Source organism: Penaeus monodon, chromosome 27 (genome assembly GCF_015228065.2).
Source record: "Penaeus monodon isolate SGIC_2016 chromosome 27, NSTDA_Pmon_1, whole genome shotgun sequence".
NCBI classification, from domain to species: Eukaryota; Metazoa; Arthropoda; class Malacostraca; order Decapoda; family Penaeidae; genus Penaeus; species Penaeus monodon.
The window spans coordinates 24,310,241-24,310,542 of record NC_051412.1 but is presented as its reverse complement, the minus strand read 5'-3'; the positions used below and the strand labels follow the sequence as shown (position 1 = coordinate 24,310,542).

Genomic DNA, 302 nt, shown 5'->3' with positions numbered 1-302 from the left:
GCAGCCAGGATCTCGATAGTCTCTCTCTCCTTCTGTCTCTTCAGGACTTCTCCCTGCAGCTTGATGGCCGCCCCCAGAAGCGTGCGGATAGGCGGCTGGGATGACTGGTCGATCCTGCGCTTGTGGCGACGGTGTTTCCTCGCGGGGGAGTTGGGCGGGACGGGTTTCAGCGGCTCCTCCGGGGGCGTGAATGTGAGTGACATCTGTTGGCGAAAATATCGATGGGTCAGACCTGTTGGCGACATCTGTTGGTTGTATTTGATCATATAATCGATGTTACGGATATCTGCTGGGGAGACGTT

At 56.6% G+C, this 302-nt stretch overlaps 1 protein-coding gene across 1 annotated transcript in view; it reads right to left on the bottom strand.

Annotated features, from left to right (window-relative positions):
* LOC119590703 overlaps positions 1-302 on the bottom strand; it is a gene marked incomplete in the record, with an annotated part of 10,254 nt that overhangs the window by 1,754 nt on the left and 8,198 nt on the right. Inside the window, 1 exon segment of the mRNA XM_037939389.1 lies at positions 1-203. Within this exon segment, the coding sequence (XP_037795317.1) occupies positions 1-203 (203 nt within the window).